At 35.9% G+C, this 24,505-nt stretch overlaps 1 protein-coding gene across 2 annotated transcripts in view; it reads left to right on the top strand.

Annotated features, from left to right (window-relative positions):
- BMPR1A (bone morphogenetic protein receptor type 1A) overlaps window positions 1-21,079 on the top strand; it is a 140,305-nt gene extending 119,226 nt beyond the window's left edge. For both annotated transcript variants that reach the window (XM_059900998.1, XM_059900999.1), the window contains 8 exons: window positions 1,882-1,978; window positions 2,142-2,241; window positions 6,960-7,104; window positions 11,274-11,466; window positions 13,864-14,161; window positions 15,792-15,967; window positions 16,986-17,116; window positions 17,204-21,079. In XM_059900998.1, coding sequence (XP_059756981.1) covers window positions 1,882-1,978; window positions 2,142-2,241; window positions 6,960-7,104; window positions 11,274-11,466; window positions 13,864-14,161; window positions 15,792-15,967; window positions 16,986-17,116; window positions 17,204-17,329 — 1,266 coding nt within the window. In that variant the 3' untranslated portion in view covers window positions 17,330-21,079. The remainder of the gene's footprint in view (window positions 1-1,881; window positions 1,979-2,141; window positions 2,242-6,959; window positions 7,105-11,273; window positions 11,467-13,863; window positions 14,162-15,791; window positions 15,968-16,985; window positions 17,117-17,203) is intronic.
- The last annotated feature ends 3,426 nt before the right edge of the window (window positions 21,080-24,505 follow it).

Below are 24,505 nucleotides of genomic sequence, written 5' to 3'. Positions count from 1 at the left end.
AAACTAAAGCCCAGAGAGAAGTAAGTTCATTGCTCAGGGTCACAAAGTTAATAAATGGCAAAGCTATGATTAAAGCTATTTGATTCCCAAATCCTTGTTGTTTCCATAATACTATGCTGCCCCCAATCTGTTGTTGGCAAAGTCTTTCCTTCCCTTTTAAAAGTAATATAACATTTAGCTATCTAGTTTACAGCACTCCTCGTTTCTAAAATCTTTAAATCATACCGCTTTCAGCCTTCTCCCAAGTGCTCTCAACCTCCTGTGATGTAATTCACCTAGCTGAGAAGATGGGAATTCAGACAGAACACAGAAACATTGTAGGGTCTCTGCATACTTCTGGGATACCAATCCCACTTACTAGTATTTGGTGTGCCTTCTTCATTCCTGTAATCATCCTTGATAGAGAAGACTGAAACAAAACGAGAGTTAAGGAAGTGTTCATTTTCCTTGTCCTCCATTACCTAGTATTTTGTCAGCAATACTACATCCATTGCTTGGTGGTCTTTATTCTAGCACTGCCAAAAACCCTTTCCTGATTTTTCTTTACATTTTCTGTCCTGCAAGGCTGAGCTCATTTTGAACTTTAGCCATATTGGGACTATTCTTGGATGCTTCACGCTTCTTTATTCATCTTTAGTTGTATACTCTTCATTCCATCCTTCATGTAAGTTTTCTCTAGATCTGGGATATTTTTTTCAGAGTCACCTGTGTAACTTCTGACATGTCTCTCTTTTCTCTTTTTGTGGTCATTTAAAAGTAAAAAAAAAAATTGTTAGAAAGTTAAAAATTCAGTTAAAATGTAAAACTTGTGCTTTTGGAGGTTTTCAAGTACTCTTGACCCATCTTATCTTCTGTTATATAATCTCAAGTCCCTTATAGAATCCCATATAGATTCCCCTATGGAATCTCATTTTCACATTTTTAAAGGAATACCTGATTATACCGGGGTTTCTCCTTTCTGCCCATCTGATATTTAAGAATAAGAAGGTTGATTTCTGCTTATATCCTTGCTATTTCTATGATGACAGACAATTCCTTTCTGTTACTGATTTGGTCTAGAATGGCACTTCTTCCAGGTAGTGCTGAAATGTCAGCATTCAAGTTAAGAACTTCTCAAATACTGTACTTTTAATCAAATAAAACTTCACATATAATTTTTGGTATCTGTTCCCATGACTACAGTCTTTCCCTATGCTCATTTTCTGATTTATTACGGACACATATCTGGTTGGTGGTCTCCCCAAAACTCTCAGAAATATTGTTTCTATATTTTGCCCTTATCCTCACCACGCACACTTCAACTTGCTTCCATATCAGGTTCATTAGTTTCAACATAGTTGTTATAGACAGAATCAACTGTATCTTCTGCCTACTTGACTACCTTTTCTAACCTGTCATTTCTTTGGCCTAGGACACGCTCCACTTTTCAGTCAGATCTTAAGTCTCATCCAACTAAGTCTCAATACTACTATGAGATCATATTTACCCTGCTAGTTTATCACTGTAATAAAATGTATTACCCATGTTTTTTAGGAAAAGATCTCATGATTTTAAATACTTTTTTACTAAAAACAAATGAATAGTCATATCCTAAGATGTGCCAAATTTTGGGTGAAAAATATATATAAACTTTTGTTTATCTGTAATTAAGTTATAGTCTAGTGTTCTAACACACCATCCACATACATACATTCTCCTTAAGAAAAAACATTTTAGAGTCTCAACACTATTTCACCACAGATTTAAATTTTTCAGTAATCTCTTTCACATAAACTTAGCAGGTCCTTTTCACTCACTGAATTAGAAACTGTATTTTATGAATATTTTTAAAATTAATTATCAGTTTCGTGTATCAAATTATTTCTAATTTTCTTCCTTTAGGATTCACCAAAAGCCCAGCTACGCCGGACAATAGAATGTTGTCGGACCAACTTATGTAACCAGTATTTACAACCTACACTGCCCCCTGTTGTTATAGGTAGGTTAGCAGAGAAAAGTGCAATCATGATTCTCAGTAAAATATTTTCTCTAGTTTTAACAATAAGCAAGCTTTCTAGAGTTCAACACTACAAGTTATTTTTTCCTTTGAAGATGTGATCAAAAGATAATATGTCTTTTTCATTGTTTACTTCCATTATCAGGTCCATTTTTCGATGGCAGCATTCGATGGCTGGCTTTGCTCATTTCTATGGCTGTCTGCATAATTGCTATGATCATCTTCTCCAGCTGCTTTTGTTACAAGTAAGATAATTATTTTGGTGCAAAATATTTTGTTGAATATTAGATATAAATAGTTGTTCTTAAAGCCAGTAGGCAGAAACCATTGACACTGTATTTCAGGAACCATTAACCTGTATTTTCTGGTTATCTCCTTTAATTAACTATATTATAGTTTTCTTAAGGGAACAGAGGACCTTACTACTAATCAATTAATTGGACACAACATTATACTTCTTGTTATGTTCATGAGTACTTAAGATTTTCTTATTTATAGAATATTGAACTTTCTTATATCTAAATTTAAAAACCTGTCCCAAGAAATCAGCTGTATGTATCATCATTCTTTAGTTATTTGGTAGTTCAGAATTGTTTGCATTTAGTCATGATTTCAGAAGACAGTTGCCAGAAGAGCAATAACAGGAAGGCATAAACGTCAATAATAAAATATTATCTTACTGGCATATGAATAAACAGATATCAGTGAAATTGGTTACTAGACCCATAAGTAGACCCAAGTATATAAAGAAAGTTAGTATATGATAAAGGTAACATTTCAGATCACTGAGGAAAAGTTGGCTTATTCAATAAATGGATTTGGGAGTGGATAGCTATATGGAAGAAAATGAAGTTGAATCAATTCCGTACACTGAAATAAATTTTAGCCAGATTGGGGTGCTCGCTCTCCCTTTCTCTCTCTCCCGCTCTCTCTCTCTCCCCCCCCCCCCCTCTCTCTCTCTCCCCCTCTCTCTCTCTCTCTCTCTCTCTCTCTCTATATATATATATATATATATACATATATATACATAAACTGAATTGATTACAATACTAGAACAAACCTTGGAAGAATTTTTTAAAATAATCTGAGTCTGACACAAAACTTACAAGCAAAAAAAACCAAAAACATAAAAACCTTAAAAAAGAAAAGATTGGGGGCTTCCCTGGTGGCGCAGTGATTGAGAATCTGCCTGCTAATGCAGGGGACATGGGTTCGAGCCCTGGTCTGGGAAGATCCCACATGCCACGGAGCAACTAGGCCCGTGAGCCACAACTGCTGAGCCTGCGCATCTGGAGCCTGTGCTCCGCAACAAGAGAGGCCGCGATAGTGAAGAGGCCTGCGCACCGCGATGAAGAGTGGCCCCCGCTTGCCGCAACTAGAGAAAGCCCTCGCACAGAAACGAAGACCCAACACAGCCAAAAATAAATATAAAAATAAATAAATAAATAAAAGATTACTATAAAAAAAGAAAAGATTGATGGTGTCAACTACATAAAAATAAAACTTTACTATGTGGTAGAAACCACCATAAATGGTCAGAAAACAGACCAACAGTGAAAAATATCCGCAGCTTATATTACAAAGAGCTGATTTCTCAAATATAAAGAGCTTCTATAAATCAAAAAGAAAAAAATCAATTCAGTGGGAAATTAGGCCCCCAAAAATGAGCATATGTTTTACCTAAAGAGAAATACATATGGCTCTTTTTTTTAATATATAAATTTATTTATTTATTTTTGGCTGTGTTGGGTCTTCGTTTCTGTGCACAGGCTTCCTCTAGTTGCGGCGAGCGGGGGCTACTCTTCATCGCGGTGTGCAGGCTTCTCATTGTCGTGGCTTCTCTTGCTGTGGAGCACAGGCTGTACACGCGCAGGCTCAGTAGTTGTGGTTCACGGGCTTAGTTGCTCCGCGGCATGTGGGATCTTCCCAGACCAGGGCTCGAACCCGTGTCCTCTGCATTGGCAGGCAGATTCTTAACCACTGCGCCACCAGGGAAGCCCCATATGGCTCTTAAAAGAAAAATAAAAAGATGACTCAAGAATACTCACAATATGAAAAATATAAATTAGAATCATACTGAGATATTATTTTTTACCCATTATACTGTTAAAGATTCAAATGTTTGATAATAGGCTTTTTAGATAAAGAAGTAGATTGAGCATACTTACTTTTGTTGCCCCCCACTAAAACAGCAATAAAGAGTTTTTAACTTTTTTGTCCGGCTAGGACAAGGAGACAAGATAACAGCAAAAAGCTGTGGAACTGTGAAGCTTATGGATGAGTAGTGACTTTGTAGACCTAAGAAATCTGAATCCCAGGCTAGAAAATGAGAAAGACAAACAGCAACCAGTTTATACTATAAAATTCCCCAAGAAGCTCAAGAATTGGCAGTAGCAGTTATCTATGGTAGTGAAGTTGAGGGGGGCAGTAAAACCAAGAGGATTGCTTGAAAGTCTGTTTTTAGAAAGTCAGATGCTGTATTAGTTGTGCAATACTGCACTAAGAAATCACTCCCAAACTTAGTGGCTTGAAACAGCAGTTATTATCTCTCACTGTTTCTGTGGGTCAGGACTTCAGGAGTGACTTGACTGGGTGGCTCAGTTGTCAGCAGAGGCTGCGCTCACCTGGAGGCTTGAGTGGAGCTGGTAGATCCCCTTCCAAGATAGCTCACTTCCGAGGCTCACAAGTTGGCAGGAGACCTTAGTTGCTCTGATGTGAGCCTCTCTACTGAGCTGCCTGCATGAGCTTCCTCACAGCATGAAGACTGGCTCCCCCCGCACCCCACAGAGTGAGTGATCCAGGAGACCAAGGTGGCAACTGCAGTGCTGTTCATGATCTAGACTCAGAAGTGACACCATCACTTCTGCCGTATTCTGCTGGTCACAGAGATCAGCCCTGCTTTGTGGAAGGGAAGTAAACAAGGACAGGCATACCAGGAGTTGAGAAGTTTTGTGGGCCATTTTGGATGCCAAGTACCACAGATGTTGAGATCCTTACTCTTATTCTGAATAATGATGTGACTTTCCACCGTCTCTCTAACAGAAGGCTAGAAGTGTAGTCTCTGAAAAGAACAAAAATGTTCTCAGCTATGGTATCCCATTATTGAGGGTGAGGTATTATAATAAAAATAAGGAGGTAAAGTGAATATTTACATACTAATTTGTGGGCCCCCCTACCCTCCAGAACCCTGCTAACCAAGCATGTTCCCTCTAGATAACATATAAGAAGATTGTTCTTGGGGAAAATCCATCTAGCCCAAGAAAAAAGACCTGAGTATTCTGTCTCTAGTAAGTCCAGTGAAATGGCCCAAGCAGATTGTCTTACAGTGAAACCTGTAATCAGTAAGCCTCAGTCGCATACTAATAGCTGCCAATCAGCCAGTGAAGGGCACTGATCCCTGAGAAACAGGAAACAAATGAGGTGAGTCTTGTGATTGCCCAGCTTACTCCCTGAAGAGAGTTTCTGGCTGCGGGACACAGGAAGAACTCAGGTGTAGCCCAGCAGACACCAAATCGAGGAGATACAGCTGAGAGTCTGGGGAGAGAGCAGCAGCTATAGTTCATAGGTACAGAGTACTGGAAAGGAGAGTTTCACAGAGAAAGAACTCCAGACATCTTCAGAACATTCCCATAGAATATTCAGCTGAATCTTGATCAGTGTGTTCAAGTGAGGAAACCACCTAAGGCTGGGAAAGAACGGCTGAAAAGATTGAAGGAAACAGTATTCAGTGCTCACACAAGGCTGGGGATAGTATCTGTTCCCACCAGCTATGTGACTTGAAAACCTCATAATTCATGGGGTTTTGGTTATAATACTCAGAAGGGTCTTGCCTCAGTATTGGAGAATAATTAGCCAGCTGTCTGACTTGGGACAAATGATGAGCCTCTGGGCCATGGTTTCCTCTTTTGTAAAATGGAAAAAATAGTACTTACCTCTTAGGAGTTTAATAAAGATGAAGTAAGTCATAGAACAGTGCCTGACACACACTCAACATCAATAAAAATGAGCTATTGTTTTTTTAACATATATCAACATGGGTAAATATGTAATATACATAAGGAGTTTTTAAAAGCATGATGTAAAATATTAATACAACATATGTCATTTGTGTCCAGAGGAACGATGTTGTTTATGAGTATATACTTTTATGGTAAAGGTATAAATACATAGATAGGAAGGATATAACCACCTTCAGGGTAGTGTTTGTCTCTTAGGAGTAAATGAGGGAAATGGAATTATGAGGGAAATGGCTGCAGCTGCAAATATTTTAATGTTTATTTATTTAAAATATACCTAAAATAAACATAGCATAATGGCAATATTTATTAAATTTAAATGGTTTACACATGGGTGCCAAATAAATTAATCTCTACCTTCCTACATGTTTGAAACATTTCATAATTTGAAATTTTAAAAAAAGCCTTTGAAAATATTAGAATGAATTAAGAGAACTTGTTTGATTTCTTTTCCATAAACTCTTTTTCCCTTTTTTAAAATGGAAGTATATTTATTGTTCATTTTGATACAAGACTACATGCTTATAAATTCAGATGAAAATACATATGTAAAGTAGAAAGTAAATATTCCTACCTTCCCAGCAATAACTATTATATACAACTTGATATATTTCTGATCCTTTTAGACAAGTATAGATACATATGATTTTAAAATGTTTATAGCTAGGATCATACTTTACATGCTGTTTTTTAATCTGTTTTTTTCACTTGCCAATGTACCATGGACGTCTTTCCATTTTAAGACAGTATATAGCTCTCTACCTCATAAACTCCATTTCTGGACATTATTTTAACAGAGGATATATTTTTCTATGATAAGACTAATTTGGATATGAACCCATGTGATGAAGGAAGGATGATAGTGTCAACAACCTCAAGATTTTTCTTACCTTAGAATTTTATAGTTTTAGAATGTTAATGTAGATTATTTTCTGCTTTTTTAAAAGACATTATTGCAAGAGCATCTCAAGCAGACGCCGTTACAATCGTGACTTGGAACAGGATGAAGCATTTATTCCAGTTGGGGAATCATTAAAAGACCTTATTGACCAGTCACAAAGTTCTGGTAGTGGATCTGGACTACCCTTATTGGTAAGCTGAAATGTCATATAAACATGAATGGTTTATTAATACAGAATGTGTTGTCATATGATGGTAGACAGCGTAATAATTACATATTAGGGGACTTTACTAGACACACTTTTTTCCCTTATTGAGAAAGATGGCTACAGTAATGCAAGATGAAATTAGTTAAAATAAGAAATATGAAATAAGAAAAATTGAATAGACAAGTAAGGTAGAGTCACAAGCAAGGTTAAGAGAGAAAATGTGGTCATGAAGTGCTATGTAAGTGTTAGCATTAGCTCACAGGTTTTTAACAGCCAACTTGAGGAATCAAGTGTAAAATACCTTGCATCTGTAAGGTTAAACTGATTGGTTGGGAGAAGTATAAGTATTTCAGATTCTGAAATCAAAAGGAAGTTACTCCCACAGATCTTCTTCATAGAGAGGATACTTCCCTCAATATAATACTATATTACCGAAACACAATTCATAAAAATGATGTTAAAGCGAGTTGTAAATAATTCTAAGAGAATTATATGTATGTATAGAAATATTCAGACTTAGGGGTCAAGGGGACTCTTATAATAAATACTAGATATCTAGATAGATTTTAAATTCTGTGTTTAGTTGGTTTGTTTAAAGTAAATACATTGATCTCTAATTATAAAATTCATTGAATCAGGTAATTCTGTAATTGAATTGGAAAGGACAGTGCGGAAAACATGATTGTCTACATAGAAAATCTCAAAGATGATAACATAAAGCTCAACAACCAATAAGTGAGTTTATCAAGGTCATTGTACAAAAATCATTGAATTTATGTACAATGGCAATAAACAATTAGGAATTAAAATTTTAAAAGCACTATCATTTAAAATAGCATCAAAAACATGAAATATTTTGGAATAAACTTAAAACTGATATAAGACCTGTACACTTAAAATCAAGAAAACATTGCCAAAAGAAATGAACAAAACCCTTAATAAGCATTAAGGTTTTTAACCTGTTTTTGAATCAGAAGACTCAGTATTAAGATTTCAGTTATCCTAAAATTGATTTATAGTTTCAATTCAATCCAAATCAAAATCAGAGCAAACTTTTGTAGAAATTGATGAGCTTATTCTAACAATTATTTGGAAATGCAGAGGACCTAGAAGAGCCAAAACAATATTGAAAAAGAAGAATAAAGAGGATTCACTACCTGATTTCTGGGCTTATTGTACAGCTACAGTAGTCAATACTATGTGATCCTGGCATGAGGATAGGTATGTACATCAGTGGAACAGAATAGAGTCTAGCAATGGACGCACACATGTGTGATCAATTGATTTGGATGCCAGAGTAATTCAGTGGGGAAAAGAGTCCGTTTAACAAATGGTGCAGGAAAAATTGGGCATCCATTTGACAAAAGGTGAATCTTGACCCTTATCTCGCTCCATATACAAAATTACCTTGAAATGGATCATAGACCTAAATGTAAAAATTAAAGTATAAAACCTTTAAAAGAAAATGTTTTAGAAAATTATTGTGACCTTGAGTAAAGATTTCTTAGGACACAAAAGGCAAGAGTCATTTTAAAAAATGATAAATTGGCCTTTCTTAAAATTTAAAACTTCTCCTATTCAGAAGACACTGTTAAGAAAGTGAAAAAACAAGTCACAGACTGGCAAAGGAGTTCTGATAAAGAATTTGTGTTGCAGAATATATGAAGAATTTTTACAACTCAGTAATGAGACAACCCAATTTTTTAAAAATGGACAAACGATTTGAACAGACACTTGCCCAGAGAAGATATAAGAATGGCAGATAAGCACATGAAAAGATGCTCAGCATCATCAGGGAAATGCAGATTAAACCCAGTGAGATAGAGATACTACACGTGCACTAGTATGGCAAAAACTGAGAATATTAAGTGTGGAAAAGAATGTAAATCAGGGCTTCCCTGGTGGCACAGTGGTTAAGAGTCCTCCTGCCGATGCAGAGGACACGGGTTCGAGCCCTGGTCTGGGAAGATCCCACATGCCTCGAAGCACCTAAGCCCGTGCACTGCAACTACTGAGCCTGCGCTCTAGAGCCCACGAGCCACAACTACTGATCCCGTGTGCCACAACTACTGATCCCATGTGCCACAACTACTGAAGGCCGCACGCCTAGAGCCCGTGATCCGCAACAAGAGAAGCCACCGCAATGAGAAGCCCGCGCACCGCAACGAAGAGTAGCCCCTGCTCTCCGCAACTAGAGAAAAGCCCGCGTGCAGCAACAAAGACCCAACGCAGCCATAAATAAATAAATAAATAAAACCAACTGGAAATCTCATACATTGCTGATTGAAATGCAAAATACAGCTACTTTGGGAAACAGGTTGATAGCTGACTAAAATGTTAAGCATATACTTTTTATACAATGAAGCAGTCCTTCTGCTAATTGTTTACAGAAGGAATATGCAAACATGTCCATACAAAGGCTGACTGTGAATGTTCAAAGCAGCTTTAGTCATAATAAATTGTAAACAACCCAAAAGTCCATCAGTTGGTAAATGGATAAACAAATTGTGGTACATTCATTGAGTAGAATACTGCTTGTCAGTAAAATGGAACAAACTACTGATGCATGCAATAGCAACACAGGTAAATTTCAAAGTATTTTATGCTGAATTAAAGAAGCTAGATACAGAGGCTACCTATTGTATGTTTCCATTTATGTCATGTTCAAAACTGTAGGGAAAGAAAAGAGATCAGTCATGCCAGGGACTGAAGGTAGGTGGGGAGGTGATTGACTTTCAAGCAGTAAAGGGAACTTTTTTGGGTTATAGAAATGTTCTGTATCTTAATTGTGATGTTGGTGGTTACATAACTGTATACATTTGTCAAAACACAGTTGTCGAAAAGAGTGCATTTTAGTATATGTAAATTAGACCTCAATAATTCTGGCTTTCTAAAACGAAATCACAGAAGGATTTTGTAATAAGTGATACATAAAGTAAGTCAGTTTAGATGGTCATAAAATCTAGCCCATTTTAGCTACATTTCTAACCGGGACCTTAGTGTTGTTTTTTTAAATTTAGAATGGCTGCTAATGCTTCTGAAAATGAAAGGTAGCAATTTACCTGCCTGTTTCATCCAACAGATATTAATGAAAGCTGTATTGTACTTCAAGTATTGTCCTAAATAAATACCTGTATTCTGTGAGTAGTGGGAGATGGAATTCAAACAAATATGTATATAAATAATAATAAAATTGTAATTGTGATAAGTGCAGCAACTGAGAAATATGTATATGCTATGAAGGTGTTTAAGAGAGAAACAACACTCTTAAGTAAAGGGAAGTGCACATGCAAAAAGATTGAGACAGGAATGAGCTTGAGTGAATTCTAAAAATTGAAACAAGGTAAATAAGAGGGGTGAGGGTAGGGGATTAGAGTCAATGATCAGGCAGGAGAGTTAGGCAGGGACCAGATCATGTAAGGTCTTACAGACTGAGTTGAGTATTTTTAACTGTTATTTAGATTTTGCTACATGATAAACCACCCCAAAGCTTAGTGGCTTGAAACAACAAACATTTGTTATTTTTCATGATTCTGTGAGTCTTCTGGGCAGTTCTTTTTCTGAATTTGCTCAGCTAGAGCCAAATGGTATAGTTTATGTACATGGCCAACAGTTGGTACGGTTTTGCTCATTTTGGTCACAGGGTGCCCTAGAATGGCAGGAAAGGGCAAGCCCCAGTGCACAAAGACTTTTCACTTGTTTTACAATTGCTGTTGTTCTTTTGCCCAAAGCAAGTCATGTAGCCAAGCCCAGAGTCTGTGGAGGAGACTACCCAAGGGTGTGTGTACTGGGAGGGGAATTATATAGTCCATTTTTGCAAACAATCTGCCATATTGACTAACCTGTTATTTTGTGAGTTTAGAATATATTGTACATTGTTTCATCTCCTTTTGAATACAGTACAGTCCTCCCTCAGGATCAACCTCAGGGGTTGGTTCCAGGACCCCTTGCAGATACAAAAAGGTACAGATGCTCAGGTCCCTTACAGTCGGCCTTCCACATCCAAGGATGCGGAACGGATATGGAGGCTACTGTATATATGTTAATCTTGGAGTTGGTTGGTTGTATATACCATCCTTTTTGATGGGATGCCCTATTAAACCACTTTCTCAATCTTAATATGTTCTTCTCATTTTACTTTTTTCTATGAAGGTTCAGCGAACTATTGCCAAACAGATTCAGATGGTTCGGCAAGTTGGTAAAGGCCGATATGGAGAAGTGTGGATGGGTAAATGGCGTGGTGAGAAAGTGGCAGTCAAAGTGTTTTTTACCACTGAAGAAGCTAGCTGGTTTCGAGAAACGGAAATCTATCAAACTGTGCTAATGCGCCATGAAAACATACTCGGTGAGTACACGTTTGATTTTAGTCAGTTCCATATTCTTCAAGGTTAGTGGGATGCCGGTGGAAGCCTGGCACTTGGGCTTTGAAAACATATGTGAGTTCAGTTGTGTGCATTTGGCTAAAGGAAATCTAGTGGAATATACAGTTTAAACACAACCCAGTCCTGAATGGCAACCAACCACTTTCCAGACATGGCTCGGAGATATTTTGGGGTTGGGTTCCAGACCACTGCAATAAAGCAAATATCACAATAAAGCAAGTCCCACAAATATTTTGGTTTCCAAGTGCATATAAAAGTTATGTTTATGCTGTACTGTAGTCTATTAAGTGTGCAGTAGCATTATGTCTAGTAAACAATGTACATACCTTAATTTAAAAATACTTTACTGCTAAAAAATGCCAAACAATTACAGTAGTAACATCAAAGACCACTGATCACAGATCACCATAACAAATATAATAATAATGAAAAAGTTTGAAGGTTTGTGAGAATTACCAAAACATAGCACATGAAGTGAGCAAATGCTGTTTGAAAAACGGCTCCTATAGACTTGTGGCAGGAGTTGCCACAGACTTTCAATTTGTTAAAAACACAGTATCTGTGAAGCTCAATTAAACAAGGTATGTCTATATTTACTACCCAGCTGAGGAGAAACAGCAGTGAGTTTCAAAGTGGAAGTAATATAGTTTATTGGACTTACTCATATAGTAACAAAAAAACAAGTCTTTTAAAGGTAATTTAAGCAATTTTCTAGGGTAACTTGAACTATATGTACCTTTGCCTGTTGCAAATTAAATCACCCCCCTCCCTCCTAAGATGTAGCTTCATTTATTATGTTCTATGCTTAGTAGGTCTCTCTCCTCACCCCCATTTACACAGTAGCAAAATGACCTAGGTATGATCTGATCAGTAGGGTGCATAAACTCATCTACCTTCCCTGACTTTCCATTCAGGTACTATTTCCTTGCCCTTTAATTTAGAGAGTGCATAGCATGTTACTAAGAGTATAGTTTCCTATACTAATTATATTAGTTTCCTAGGACTGTCCGTAACAGAGTACCACAAACTAGGTGGCTTAAAACAATAGAAACTTAATTCTCTCAGAGTTATGGAGGCCAGAAGTTTAAAATCAAGGTGTTGGCAGGGCCATGCTCTCTGAAGGCTTTAGGGGAGGACCCTTCCTTGCCTCTTCCAGATTCTGGTGATTGCCAGCTATCTTCGGCATTCCTTGGCTTGGGAGACCACACTCCTATCTCTGTCTTTGTTGGCACATGGCCTTCTTCCTGTGTGTCTGTATCCATATTTCCCTCTTCCTATAAGGATACCAGTCATTGATTTAGGGCCCACTCTAACCTAGTATCACCTCATCTGAACTTGATTATATCTACAAAGACCTTGTTTCCAAATAAGGTCACATTTATAGGTACCAGGTAGACATGAATGAGGCGGGGGAACATTATTCAACTCAGCACTCACCTTTTTCTGAAGAGAGGGAGGAGAAGAGAAAGGAGAAAGAAAGGAAGCCAGTATTGTGAACTTGCTTGTCAGTGAGCCAGGCTGAAAAGGCAAATGTGATAAGGCATTGATGGGCAAGTGGGAGTTGGCTTAGTTAGAAGCGAACTCTTAGTTGAACATATTTAACTTTATTATTATTTTTTTATTTTTATTTTTATTTTATTTATTTTTGGCTGTGTTGGGTCTTCGTTGCTGCACGTGGGCTTTCTCTAGTTGCGGTGAGCGGGAGCTACTCTTCATTGCAGTGTGCGGGCTTCTCATTGCAGTGGCTTCTCTTGTTGCAGAGCATGGGCTCTAGGCACGCGGGCTTCAGTACTTGTGGTGCGTGGGGTTCAGTAGTTGTGGCTCGCCGGCTCTAGAGCGCAGGCTCAGTAGTTATGGCGCACGGGCTTAGATGCTCTGAGGCATGTGGGATCTTCCCGGACCAGGGATCAAACCCCTGCCCCCTGCATTGGCAGGTGGATACTTAACCACTGCACCACCAGGGAAGCCCTAACTTTATTATTTTAATGGGTCCACTTTTCAGTTTGAAATGAAGAGCCTTTTCCACATTCCTTCTTTATAGTTCTTCATACTTACAGAATCATGTAGATAAATAACATTTCCCTAGGTTATTATATATGTGATCTTTTTCTTAGTCATATTATTATCATTTTTATGATTATCATTAAGATTACTTTAAATTAATTACAAAAGTATAGACTTTTATATGTAAATGACAGAAATAAAAATTTTGGTAACATATTCAAGAGATTTTGTCAGGCAAGTTAAATTTTTATTACCTGTAGATTATACCTAAGTTATTCTCAATATCCTAAATCAGCATTCATTATTCTTCCTAGCCACGTCTGATAACTAACCTTTTAAATTCATTAATTGAACAGGTTTTATAGCAGCAGATATTAAAGGTACAGGTTCCTGGACTCAGCTCTATTTGATTACCGATTACCATGAAAACGGATCCCTCTATGATTTCCTGAAATGTGCTACACTAGACACCAGAGCCCTGCTTAAGCTGGCTTACTCAGCTGCCTGTGGTCTGTGCCATCTCCACACAGAAATTTATGGCACTCAAGGAAAGCCTGCAATTGCTCATCGCGACCTCAAGAGCAAAAACATCCTCATCAAGAAAAATGGAAGTTGCTGTATTGCTGACCTGGGCCTTGCTGTTAAATTCAACAGGTGAGCGGTTCTTTACCTACTGTTTTGAAATTATTGTAATCTCCTAAAGATATTTACCTGTTTGTGTTTGTATTCAGGACAGTGGATTTCCAAACATGTATCTGTGCTTATATAATTATATAAATTGGGTTTTGGGGGGTTTTTGTCTTCGTGTTTTGTTGTCATTGTGTTTTCTGTTTTTAACAAAAATGACATCCTACTCTACATAATTCTTGATTTCCTACTTTTTATTGTCTTAGACATCCTTCCGTTTCAGTATATATAGATTTACTTCGTTCTTTTTAACAGTGTTAAGGAAAGTTTTCCATTTTATAGATGTACTATAATTTATTTCATCTGTGACCCAACTGATGAGCATTAAAGTTGCCTCCAGTTTATCTCTCTTATTTTAAAAATGCTTTAATGAATATTGTATTTTATCCATATATAATATCCTTAAATACTTGTACAAGTATTTCTTCATGATGGATTGCTAGAGAAGGGGCTAGACAGAGAGTATGTACATATTAAGTTATATTAATAGTATGTTGTAGGTTAACCCCATTAGAAAGCGTGCATCAGTTTACACTCCCATAAACAAGATATAAGTACGCCATTTCTTCATCACTACTTGATGTTGTCAACATTTTTAAACAATGAGAATATCAGATTTTTAGAAAACTATTTAAATTGTTTTAATGTTATAATTCTGGAATACAACAGCCATTTCACATTTCAAAACTCATTTCAGGCCATAAAATAGAAGTACTAGTCCATAATAAAGCAAACGTTAAAAAATTTTAATCTTCTTCCATCATTTTTACAGTATTCTAATCCTGTTGTTTTTATCAGTGGAGTGCTTATTGGCTCAAATATTCATCAGATGCTAATTTAAGAAAATATAAAATACGTTATATTAATCTCTGCCTCAGAGTAGTTTTCAGAACCTAATAGATCTGGGGACCTAAAAACAAATCATTCATGTCTTCTAACTCTAAAGTTTACTCCAAAAATTGAAAAAAACAATAAACATCATTTCAATATGATTATGTAAACATTACTCACAATAGAACTAAGTTGGTTGGACCCATAAAGAAAAAAAATGTAATCCTAAATCACAAAGGATCACATGAGAATGATAAAAGCAAATGATTCAATTAATTTTCACATTCACTTGTTCTGGGATATAATTATGTACCACTTTTTTTATATTCAGTATTGTTCTCTTTCTTAGAGAGGCACAAAACTTGTTTGGTGACAAAACTTGACTTGAACTGATGTGAGGTATTTACTGTCTTTATTTATCCAGCTTAGTATGAATATTCATACTTAGTTTTTCACTGTGTACTTACTAATGATTTTGATTGAGTACTGCTGCAGACCCTGCTGGAGATTTATATAATATATAGCATATATTTAAAGGGTATATTACTTTTTTAAACCTGAAAGATGCTAAATTTCAAAATACATCTGACCCCAAGGATTTCTGATAAGGGAATATAGACATATTAGATAGATAGATAAATCTTTATTTTATTTTGTTATATATATACAAAGAGAGACCCTGACTTTTACAATATGCGACAAAAATAGATGAGAAACGATTTTGTTCTTGGCCCTCAACCTGGACGTTGTCTGTCTTCTGTTTCAGTGATACAAATGAAGTTGATGTACCTTTGAATACTAGGGTGGGTACCAAACGCTACATGGCTCCAGAAGTGCTAGATGAAAGCCTGAATAAAAACCATTTCCAGCCCTACATAATGGCTGACATCTATAGCTTTGGCCTGATTATTTGGGAAATGGCTCGTCGTTGTATCACAGGAGGTAGGAGTTTAGGTAGCATGTTTCTGGTTATGTTTGTATACTCATCATTCAAAAAATAACACCTCCAGATGTATAATTTAGATGTCGTGTGTGTCAGGGATCCCCAGGACCACTCCCCGGTTCTGTGATTTCATTAGGACTCCCAGGACTCAGCATATAGTTGTCTTCACAGCTAAAATTTGTTACACTGAAAGGCTACACATAAAATTAGCAAAGGGAAAAGGTGCATGGGGCAGAAAGTTTAGAGGAAATCAGGTACAAGCTTCCAAAAGTCTTTTCCCAGTGGAGTCGCTCGGGATTTTCTTAAGTTACTCCAGCAATGAATTGTGATAATGTGTAAAATATTGTCATCCAGGGAAGTTCATTAGAGATTTAGTACCCAAAGATTTTTTTGGATGCTGGTCACGTGGGCATCCTCTGCCTAGTATGTATCAAAATTCCAAACTCCTAGAAAGAAAGCCAGGTGTCCAGAATAAACCATATTGTTGGCACAAACAGTCTAGGAACAGTGACTCGCCTTTTCCTTTAGTTTTATATGAGTGTAGGGAGCTGTTTACCAGGCAAGTTCCCAGACACCAGTCAAGTGCCAGTCTTGCAAGCAGGCCTTTTAAGAATAGCAGTTTCAGGTCTGCTTTATTAACTCTTTTCTGCATATGTGTTGTCTTTCTACTGCAGAAAAAAAATAATTAAAAAAATTAAAACCTCATTCATTAGTAGAAACAATTGTGTACATAAATAATTAGACTGAAAATTTAGGGTGAGTGGTTCACCTTGCTTATTTTAAGGGATATTGGTATGTCCAATATGGACAGCTATGGTAGGGGTAGAGAAAATAATTAGACATTAGAAAAAGAGAACATACCTTTACTGTTAAAAGTGAATCATCCACTCTGTAATCTTTTCTACTTTATGGAGGGATTTGTTTCAGTTCCATAGTTCAGTAGGAGGTACTGAATGGATTGATGTATTTTGTCCAGCCACCGTTTTTGTGCCCACTATACTTTCTCACTCACTACAGGAATTGTAGAAGAGTACCAATTACCATATTATAACATGGTACCCAATGATCCATCATATGAAGATATGCGTGAGGTTGTGTGTGTCAAACGTTTGCGGCCAATTGTGTCTAATCGATGGAACAGTGATGAAGTAAGTGGAATTCAGTCCCCTTAGGAAGTGATTGCTGAGTGTTGCCAATGATATTTACCTACTCACTACATTCTCTTTACTTTTCAGTGTCTACGAGCAGTTTTGAAGCTAATGTCAGAATGCTGGGCTCACAATCCAGCCTCCAGACTTACAGCTCTGAGAATCAAGAAGACACTTGCCAAGATGGTTGAATCTCAAGATGTAAAGATTTGACAGACAAATAATCATGAGGAGAAATTCTAGACTGCAAGAACTGTTTTCACCCAAGGAACGGGTGGAATTAGAATAGAATAAGGATGTTAACTTGGTTCTCAGACTCTTTCCTCACTACACCTTCACAGGCTGCTAATATTAAACCTTTCAGTACTCTGTAGAATACAAGCTGGGAACTTCTTCTAAACACTTCATTCTTTATATATGGACAGCTTTATTATAAATGTGGTTTTTGATGCCTTTTTTTTATTGGGTTTTTATGAACTGCATCAAGACTTCAATCCTGATTAATGTCTCCAGTCAAACTCTGGGTACTGAATTACCTGTTCATAAAATGGTGCTTTCTGTGAAAGCCTTAAGAAGATAAATGAATTCAGCCGAGATGGAGAAATATACACTTTTACCTTCTACCTGAGAAAATTTAATCTATTTGTATTCTACCTTTGTAAACAGCCTATGGATCATGATCTGTTTGGGATACTGCTTAGTTTATGATAGTTTGTCATGCCTTGATAATGGTGTGTGTGTGGTGTCTGTGTACATACATGCATACCAGAATTCCTCTGCTGCCATTTGAGTTAGAAGAAAATAATTTATGAATGCACAGGAAGATATTGGTGGCTGTTGGTTTTGTGCTTTAAAAATGCATTATCTGACCAAGATTTGCCAATCACATAAAAGCCATTTACCTTGCAGGTGAGCTAGCTTCTCCACCAACTTTATTTTTTAACATTAAAGTTGATATAAAGGCCAAAAGGAGTTTAAAGTGTATGTAAATTTGGACTGTTTTCCTCCCACCACAAGCTTTTTTTTTTTTTTTGTAATTATTATTTTTGTCATGAAAAGCATCCTATCCAAAGTTGGAACTTCCAATGCCATGAACCTTCTAAAGAAAACACTTCTTACTGAAGTGAATACTAATTACTGCATTTGATAGCAATGTAAGTGCCTGTAACCATGTTCTGTATTCTTTATTCTCAGTAACTTTTAAAAGGGAAGTTATTTATATTTTGTGTATAATATGCTTTACTTGCAAAACACCTGCTCCTTTACGACCATATTTTATATATGTACATACATTCATACTATAGAAACCAGCTCATGTGTACCTCATATCCCATCCTTAAGGGAAAAAAAATTAAAAGATCATCAGAAAAAAAATGTTGTAAAGTAGAACTACATGTAAATTTTCAGAATTAATTCAAAGTACTATATCAAGTCTAGGACTTTGTTTAAATATCAAGAACTAACCATAGGTATAGACTTTCATTAAGATGCCATCATCTCAATTCTCCTTTATGAAAGGATCCTCCAATTAGAAATTTCTGTCTCAGAGTTAATATACATTTGTCAACAACTGTTTTAGACATTTAAATCATTTGAGATTTTTGGTTTTATGATTTCTGTTCCGTAAGTTTGTGAAGACAGTGAAGAGTCAGGCAAAAAGTTCAGTATCTAGTCAGTGCCTATATCTATACCATATAGCTGTTATTCAATAAAATGCTACATATTTTATGGATGCCTTCTTTCCCCAAGGAGTAATTCTGATCTACTTAAACTTACCATACTTCTGTAATGCCTTTTAAATATTAATGTCTTATTCTGAACAAACAACTCATGGGTGCATAAAGTGAGACAGTTTTCTTGAATATAGCATAAAATAAATGTGATTATATCACAACATAGCTAAAACAATCTTTAAAGGGGAGGAATCAGAGCATGTATCCATCCATTGCCAAAAATGTGACTGACATTTAAGGATGAAATGCTTACATATTTGTCTATACATCAATCACAAATTTGAGACTTGCTTTAACAGTTTTGACCAAGTTTAATAATTTTCATCTAACATAACTAAAGCTTGAAGTGTTCATCAAGATAAGTAAATTTATATATTGATATACATAGTACCCAATAACTTCCTGTTTGAGAATGTTTTCCCCATCTCTGTACTGAGAGGTACAGGTATTTTTATCTAAATTTCCAAGTGATTTAAGAATACTTATGAGCTCTAATCTACTTAGTATAAGGTTAACCTTGATTTATTTTTTATTTGATAAACTATAAATCTTGAAAATAATTTGTCGTCTTAATAATAAAGAAAAAAATGTAAGGAAAGGCAAACTCTAAGAAATGTTAGTATGTGGAAGCAGACAATTGCAGATAATATATAAGTACAAGAGCATTATAGTGATTTTTTAAATTGATTTATTAAAAGTGATATCAAGAAACTTGTTCAATAAAAATATTTTCTAATATTACATGTTCTTTAAAAAGCAAATGATTCCATTTTTGAAATCCTAAAGTCGAAAAAAAGTTGCATGAAACCTATTTTTTTCTCTCCTTTTATTCTTACTCTTAAATTTCTAAGTTCATATTTAAATATTTAAAGAGTAAAAGAGGAAGTATTACATAGTACCATAAATAATAATTTGTAAAACCCTGGAAGCCATAATTTGGTCCTGCTTACAACTTAGCATCTTAAAAATGTGTAGCTTCTGTCTGTCATCCCTTTAACTAAAATATCAAAACAAACAAAAAACCAAAACTACCTGAATATAACAGAAGTTAATCCTCCCTCAAAGAAAATTCTCCTTATGAATCCTCTTTATACTGGTAAATATCATTATCTCTAGAATTAAAGGCATGCATGCTAGGAATTGGCTTCAGTGTGTCTATTCTAAGCTTTCCCTGTGCTTTCTTATTGGACAAGTTTCTGAAGCATAAAATTCGAATCTGGTTTCTCTGGAAATGTTTTCACAAAAGATATTTCAATCAACATTTTGTGTTGCCTTTCCAATTTCAGGAGTGTTTTTGAGCTTAGAAAGTGACCTATAGTTTTTGAAAATTATGTTTTCCTAGAATGTGCCAGATTTTTTATTTGTTCACTCTAAAAAATATTCAGTACCTTTTTTTCCCCAGATGCTTTGCTTCTGTTTAGAACAAAAATGCAATACAATATTTAAAGAATCATGCATCTCTAAGTTGGCCCAAGATCAAATTTGATATTGAATAATTTATTCCAGGCAAGATTTTATAAATTAAATTATTTATTTTTCTTTTCATACACGTTTTGAAATGTTTAAATATCTAAAATAATTTCAACAGCAGAAATACGAATTGATTTTTTTAAAGATTGTTGCAGCTCTTGTACTGTTTAGAAGTGGTAATATTTATTATTTGCTTGGGTCAGATGTTAAAATAGCAGTGTAGCAGTTCATCTTCTTGCCTCCGTGCTGTTATGAGAGTCACAGTGAAAACTGCAGAGAGCTGATACGTTCATAAAGAGCAGATTAAATCTAGGGCAGCATCACATGAAGCTATGTGTAATCATCCTATGAGGAAGGTATGTGAATACTGCTTTTGCAAAGGATTAAATATATTGTAATTTTAGCTTGTGCTCTGTACTATGCTTTCAATGGAATTATTTAAGCCCTTTTAGTGACTGTTGTCCTTGCCCATTTAAAAACTAAAATGTAGTATATATTGTATAAAATGAAAGTATCATTATAGCTTAATTAGGAAAGATGTACATAGACACTGAAAGAAGGTTAAAAACAAGCAGTTTTATTATGCATTTGTAAAACACCAAAAACATAGATTCATCTTTGATATGTAACACACTAAATGTATTTTGTATAGCATCTGGTTTAAAAGGTGCCTTATTATTAAGTTTACCATTAATTGCTTTGTTCTATATATAGATTACATCCAGTGTATCATTTTTAAGTAAATAACCTTATTTTAGTATACTTTAGTGATGTGTTTTGTGATACTCTGCTTGGACTATATTGTGTATCAGAAGTCACATATCCAGTGAAATTTTATGACAAATAAGTTAGTGTACATACAGATGTCCCTGAGATGTGCATTTCAGCCACCAGAAACCCAGTGTGGGACACAGGGCAGGTAAGTGGCCACACACTCTTTCCTTTGTGTAGATAGAGAACTTATAATAGTTATATAAGCCTATTATAGCCAAGGGTTATTTTCCTTTAAAAAAAAAAAAAAGAACAAAACATTTTTTCTAATTCTAAAGATATGTACTCATTACAGAAATTTTGGAAAACATAGGAAAGAATAAAGAAGCAAATGAAATCATTCAAAATCCTATTGCCAGATAGTACAACTATTTACAGTTGAATGTTTCTTTTTGATCTTTTTTGCTGCTACATATTTTTTTTACAATGTTAAGATCATAGTATGTCATTATATATCCATTGAAAACATTTTTTAAAAAATTGACTACATAGCATTCCACTAAGTAGATGGAACAATTTATTTTTATAATTCCCTGTTGAATATTTGGGTTATTTTCATTGTTTGGGAAAATATAACCAATATATTGAACATCCTTGTACATAAATCTTCATATATTTATTTTCTTAGATTACACTCCTAAAAATGGAACCAGTGGATATGAACTTTTAAAAGATTCTTTAAGATGAAAAAAAAAAATCTGAGATTCTTGATAAATATTGCAATCTTGCTGCCAAGAAGGGTTTCTCATTTACACTCCTAAGAGCAGTGTTAAGAGAGTGCTCATCTCACTACCTGGCCAGGTAATTTCTTCCAAGTTTTTTCTCTTTCTGCTAATAGAGTGCCTGATTTCTTGCCTGTAACTAGCTTCTTTTAGTTAGAGTAGTGTAATCCATTTATCTGGCCTTAATGGTGTTCCTGCTGCAACAAATGCTGTTTTAAAAGCTTAAACTTAGGGAAGTAAAGGTAGCTTTCCTTCTGTTCTGTAGCAAAATCGTTCTCACCACCTGTCAGAGCTGTTTTCAGTTGTGTGTAAATTCACTCAGTGTGCCTTGTGATGCCTTTTTGTAGGCATTTGAACGTGTTAAATCCTTACAAAAGATTTGTTACTAGTTGATGTCTCCCCCCCCCCCACCCCCTGCCAAAAAAAAATACATGTTTGGAGATAGCCTATTATAGATTCCTTACTGGAATCCTCATTTAGTGTTACTGTAAGACAAGTTTCTTGAAACAATAGCATGTACTCTTGTGCAGCTTGATAAAGAAGACTCAGGGATTTCTTGGGCCTATCAAATACTTCCTAGCTTTTTTTCCATCTATAAAAAGCTGACTCAAAAACTGGGTAGATATATTAATTCTTCCTTCTCAGCATAATGTTACTCTCCCTGTTTAGTTGGAAGAGTGACTATTTCCAAGGTTTCTTTAACATTATTAGTAGCATTAATAGAGTAGACATTAAGAAATGAGATACTGTTCTTCCAGAATAGTCTAATCCTTGTAGGTAATTTTAAACAGATGCTAATTCAGTCATCAAGTCTTCATTCTCTTGGAGAAATATTTATCTGCCTGTTGCTAATGCATGGACCATTTCTTGCACTTCATACTTCAGTTGGATGCATATTCCTAAGAAAGCCTGGCTTCAGCCCTGGAGCAGTACAGCCTAAGTGGACACAGTCCACTGCAGGTGGCTGGCCAGAAGTATAGGCAGAGGCCACCTAATGGCAGTGGTACTGTTCTAGTCTTGGGGAGTTAAACACTGTGAGCTCAGCGTAAGAGCAAATGGGCAAGTCACCCTGAAGCTGGGAATCAGTAAAAGGAAACTTAGTTCAAGTGCAAAGGTACATGAAAAAATATTTCAGATAGAAGCAGAGACTAGGGCTGAAAGGTTATTGAATTGTTACTGAATTGTTTTCTTTTTTAGATGCAATATATGTGGCCTACCTGTTACTCCTCTGAACTTTATATTTCTGGTCTTTGTCCAGTTACTTGCTCAGAATGAAATTCAGAGTGATTCCAGATACCCCAGTGCTCCCTGCACCCACCTCACTACTCACGGCCTAGATTATTTTTTTTTTTAACATCTTTACTGGAGTATTATTGCTTTACATTGTTGTTAGTTGCTGCTGTATAACAAAGTGAATCAGCTATACGTATACAACTATCCCCATATCCCCTCCCTCTTGCGTCTCCCTCCCATCCTCCCTATCCCACCCCTCTAGATGGTCACAGAGCACCGACCTGATTTCCCTGTGCTATGCTACTGCTTCCCACTAGCTATCTGTTTTACATTTGGTAGTGTATATATGTCCATGCCACTCTCTCACTTCGTCCCAGCTTACCCCGTGTCCTCAAGTCCATTCTCTATGTCTGCATCTTTATTCCTGTCCTGCCCCTAGGTTTTTCAGAACCTTTTTTTTTTTTTTTTTTAGATTCCATATATATGTGTTAGCATACAGTATTTGTTTTTCTCTTTCTGACTTACTTCACTCTGTATGACAGACTCTAGGTCCATCCACCTCACTACAAATAACTCAATTTTGTTCTTTTTTATGGCTGAGTAATATTCCATTGTATATATGTGCCACATCTTCTTTATCCATTCATCTGTCGATGGAACTTAGGTTGCTTCCATGTCCTGGCTATTGTAAATAGTGCTGCAATGAACATTGTGGTACATGACTCTTTTTGAATTATGGTTTTCTCAGAGTATATGCCCAGTAGTGGGATTGCTGGGTCATATGGTAGTTCTATTTTTAGTTTTTTAAGGAACCTCCATACTGTTCTCCATAGTGGCTGTATCAATTTACATTCCCACCAACAGTGCAACAAGGTTCCCTTTTCTCCACACCCTCTCCAGCATTAATTGTTTGTAGATTTTTTGATGATGGCCATTCTGACCGGTGTGAGGTGATACCTCATTGTAGTTTTGATTTGCATTTCTCTAATGATTAGTGATGTTGAGCATCCTTTCATGTGTTTGTTGGTAATCTGTATATCTTCTTTGGAGAAATGTCTATTTGGGTCTGCTGCCCATTTTTGGATTGGGTTGTTTTTTTTTTTGATGTTGAGCTGCATGAGCTGCTTGTATGTTTTGGAGATTAATCCTTTGTCAGTTGCTTCGTTTGCAAATATTTTCTCCCATTCTGAGGGTTGTCTTTTGGTCTTGTTTATGGTTTCCTTTGCTGTGCAAAAGCTTTTAAGTTTCATTAGGTCCCATTTATTTTTGTTTTTATTTCCATTTCTCTAGGAAGTGGGTCAAAAAGGATCTTGCTGTGATTTATGTCATAGAGTGTTCTGCCTATGTTTTCCTCTAAGAGTTTGATAGTGTCTGGCCTTACATTTAGGTGTTTAATCCACTTTGAGTTTATTTTTGTGTGTGGTGTTAGGCAGTATTCTAATTTCATTCTTTTACATGTA

This window comes from Balaenoptera ricei, chromosome 16, assembly GCF_028023285.1.
Source record: "Balaenoptera ricei isolate mBalRic1 chromosome 16, mBalRic1.hap2, whole genome shotgun sequence".
Taxonomy (NCBI): Eukaryota; Metazoa; Chordata; class Mammalia; order Artiodactyla; family Balaenopteridae; genus Balaenoptera; species Balaenoptera ricei.
Note: the sequence above shows the minus strand (reverse complement) of the source record. Positions and strands in the feature narration are given on the sequence as shown.